The sequence below is a fragment of the Triticum urartu genome, chromosome 4, assembly GCF_003073215.2.
Source record: "Triticum urartu cultivar G1812 chromosome 4, Tu2.1, whole genome shotgun sequence".
NCBI lineage: Eukaryota > Viridiplantae > Streptophyta > Magnoliopsida > Poales > Poaceae > Triticum > Triticum urartu.
The window spans coordinates 604,301,353-604,305,549 of NC_053025.1; the positions used below are offsets into that span (position 1 = coordinate 604,301,353).

The window sequence follows — 4,197 nt, forward strand, 5'->3', positions numbered from 1 at the left end:
GTTGTCGTTGAGTGTTGGGAGGTGCCTGATGTCTTGTGTCGAGCTGTTCTTGTCGGGGGTCTCTTGGCGTAGTAGCAATATCGGGGTTTGTGGATGTTGTGTATTCGGAGAGTCTGGGAGGGGCCGCATGTGCTGTTGTGGGGTTTCTTGCCATGTGAGGAGTTAGTCCGTGCTCCATTTGTATTGGTTTTCGCCCGGTTTTTCGTAAATTAACTGAGCAATTCTCTTCTTCTTAATTAATCGATGAGGCAAAACTTTTGCCTCCGTTTCGAAAAAAATAAAAATCCATCATGTGATGCACAGCCCAATCAGCATAAGAAAACATCACACATAACAGCGAATACAAGAGATGGAATAATCACCCCATCTTGACATCCAGGATGCAAATTTGTTCATAAGCAAACACGCTTCGTCCACATCAGCTGCAAGCCTCCGTTGACATTCAGCTCATCATGTATGTAAGATACTTTAGGGAAATCTTATTTAAAAGTAGAAATAAGATGCTATATATATCCATGAAGTTACATAACACGATTGGCCCCACCAAGTGATTGTGAGCTACACCGAACTTGGACAACCACAAGAGCTTCGTCAGGGAAGATGGAACCATTTCACTTACAAAATCATTGATCTCCTACGACTTTGTTGCTCCCAGATACGACATGGTTGCTTCCGGATACGGTGTTGTTGGTCCCAGATACAGTATTGTGGCTCCCGGATACGGTATGGAAGCTCCCAGATACATTATTGTCGTTCCCGGATACGGCATTGTTATTGTCAGTCACGATATGTTTGTCCCCAGATACAACATGGTTGCTACCCGTTACGGTATTGTCGTTCCCGGTTACGACAGTGTTGTTGCTACCAGCCACATTGTTGTTATTCCCGGATATGACAGTGTTGTCATTCCCAGAAACAACGTTGGTGCTTCCAGATCTGACAGTGTTGTTGCTCCCAGATATTGTATTTGGTTGTTCGTCGAGTGTTCTTCTATTACGCTTCACATACAATGGCATGTTCGTAAAAACCATACCTAGTGAATGACCAACGATGACTAGACCCTTGAGCCGTATCAAACTCTTGGGTACCTCGCCAACCAATGAATTATCCGACAGATCCAAGTAGCAAAGGTGATCAAGCTCGCCAATCCACGATGGGATGGTGCCGACCAGTTTGTTGTTGGCAAGGTTGAGCTCCTCTAGCCGTGCAAGGCCTGCCAAGGATGCTCCTGGGATGGGCCCCACAAGGCCGTGCCCAGGGAGCCGCAGCGCCGTGACACGGCCGCTAGTGTCGTCGCAGCTCACGCCTTCCCAGACGCAGCAGGAGGCACCAGACCAGGCAGCACGGAGGAGGACAGCCCCACCACTGAGGTTTCCGGCGAAGCCCCGTAGCGCACGGAGGTCATCGGGGTGGCAAGACGTCGCACGCGCCGCCGGCAAGAGGAATGCCAAGAACAGGAACAGCAGCCCGCATTTTGCCATGGATTCAGCTGTGGCAGCAAGAAAGCCTTTTGGGGTGCAAGTGATTGGCAAGTGCTCTTGGCAAAAACTGTTGGGTGGTGCATGTTATCTTATAGTGTGTCTGTTTGTAACCATGTGTTGCAAGTGGTTCGGTACTATTAGTCCGTGGTTCCAAGGCCCATGACTGCCTCCCAATTCAAACTTGGTTTTTGTTGTCTTCTGTCGACTGAAATGCGTGGTGGCATGGACTCAAGCTGGCAACTTCTACTCAATTCAAACTTCTTCTACTCCATTATTGCCTTGTCGCCAGCTGCCATAGTTAACAGTGATCCCATGCGGCTATAGTTCCAGTGCACTGAGAGAAAAAGGGACACAGGCAAATCCTAGGAAAGATATTATTATGCGGACGTTAAAAGAAACAACACCAATCTAGATAGTGTGGATGACATGGTATGGCTGAAGACACCCATTGTGACCGGCCTAATTTGAGGAATATCTTGACTTTTCTTAAGCCGAATAATTCTATCTAATTATAGAAATCTTGTGGGAAAATGCTGAAGCGCCATCATTAATTACCAAATACTACTCCTTCCGTTCAAAAATATAGTGCTTTCTCTATTCCCGTGCTTCAACTTTGACTATAAATTTAACCAACGAGACCGATTGCGGCGGGAGCAAAAGTTATAACAGTGAATTCGTATTCAAAAGAAGTTTCCAATTATATAATTTTTTCTCCTGCCGCAGTCGGTCTCGGTGGTTAAATTTATGATCAAAGTTAGACCTCGGGAAGCGCGGGCTCACTATATTTTGAAATAGAGGGAGTAATATGTAGTGTTTGGCTGGACGTGAAACAAGAATTTAGAAACATATTGTTTTCTAGCAATCTATTGTTCATTGTTTTTGGTATATATATAGCTCACCATTCATGCCGAATGGTCCGTTTTCTAGCACTCAACCGAGGCTACCAAAGAACATAGGGTAAGGTAGATGTCACTCTAGACTTGTCCATTGCAACATTATTATAAAGTAATTGTAACATATTATATTTGAAACGGAGGAAGCACACTGCTAATAATAGTAATGCACTGTAGTCTGCTCCAGTTTATTGTCTAGTACAAACGTAAGGCACATGAATGCACTGTACTGTGCTCCAGTTTATTGTCTACAAATCGTAAGACACATGAATGCACTGTAGTCTGCTCCAGTTTATTGATTTTTTGTGCGAAATGCTCCAGTTTATTGTCTACAAACGTAAGATACATGAATGCACTGTACTCTGCTCCAGTGTATTGTCTCCAAACGTAAGACACATGACTGCACTGTACTCTCGCAGGATGTTTGGTAGACTGCACTTACGACCGACACCTTCGTCGAGCGCCTCTATGTTAACTTGGCCATGAAGAAAATAATTCTGTTAATTTCTATATGTCGGCAAGAATGAGAAACTACTTGATGCCACCACAAGTATCACAACAAGCAAGGCAAAATATCAAGTAACATGTAGGCTGGATGATATTTAGTGAACCTACTATACTAGAGTACAAGTGCAGTCTGCCATAGGCTTAGAAAGAAGCTGCAAGTTCTCTTGTGAGATACGGAGATGGGAGTACATGAGGTGTACTACACTAGGTAAGGTGTGAGAAAATTGAGCTACGAGCCAGTGGCGCAGCTAGAGGGTTTGGCAGGATGACGCATGGACCCTGGAATTTTCCCATAGCCTATATATGCCCTCTATCCCAAAATTTATGTCGCTTAAAGTTATCCTAAATTAGCGACACTTATTTTGGGACAAAGAAAATATATCATACAAAATATGAGATTTTCTTTTAAATAAGTAAATTCATGTGAATAGTTCTACTCGTGGATCATCCTAGGCCACTACTATGAGCTGTAATAGGAAGGAACTGGCAATTGTTTTGTCTTTTAAACGATCCCAATGTTTCTTTTACCCAGAAACCGTAGAACAAACGCTGCTCCTATGCAGTGGCGAATCTAGCATGACAATGGAGGGTAGGCTTGAAAGATTAATTTACAAAGCCTTGTTACAAAATACATTGTAGTTTTTTCATGTAAAGCACCTCAATATAATTATCATGTGGTATATTTTACTAAAATGGGATTTTGGAGGGTAGGCTCAAGCCTATTAAAGCCCCCCTGGTAGAATCGCCACTGCTCCTATGGTATTTGTCCCAATGTAATTAAGTCAGTTCTAGTACTGCTATGCAATGGTAATCATAGAAGTGCAACGTACTCTCTGCTCCAGTTTATTGTCCACACAGCTTAAGACACAAATGCACTGATGATTACTGCCATCTTCGTTGAGTGGCTTTCTGTCAACTTGATTCTGACGAAAACAGTACTGTTGACTTCTACATGTCGGCAGGAACGAAAACTACTCGATGCATGCCGCCAGAAGTATCACTATCATCACAAGACAAAATACCAAGCAATCATGCACGTGGGATGATATTCAGTGAACCTACTAGCCAGTGGTCACATGCCTGTACTAGCTAAGTCAGGTGTGAGAAAATTCAAAGAAGCTGCAGTATCTCTTGTGAGCTGTGAAAATGAAGTACTCCCTCCGTCACAAAATTCTTGTCTTAGATTTGTCTAGATACGATTCATCCGTATCTAGACAAATCTAAGACAAGAATTTTGGGACGAAGGGAGTACATGGGACGTACCTACCCGTCACTAGATAAGGTATCACTGAATATCTAGATGAGGTGTACCTAAC

The 4,197-nt window shown here is 43.5% G+C and overlaps 1 protein-coding gene across 1 annotated transcript; it reads right to left on the reverse strand.

Moving 5' to 3' along the window:
• Positions 1 to 459: 459 nt before the first annotated feature.
• On the reverse strand, positions 460 to 1,555 carry LOC125553111 (receptor-like protein 3). Its single transcript, XM_048716887.1, has one exon. It carries the CDS (start codon positions 1,479 to 1,481, stop codon positions 624 to 626), a length of 858 nt encoding a protein of 285 aa, XP_048572844.1. The 5' UTR covers positions 1,482 to 1,555; the 3' UTR covers positions 460 to 623.
• Between the last annotated feature and the right edge of the window lie 2,642 nt (positions 1,556 to 4,197).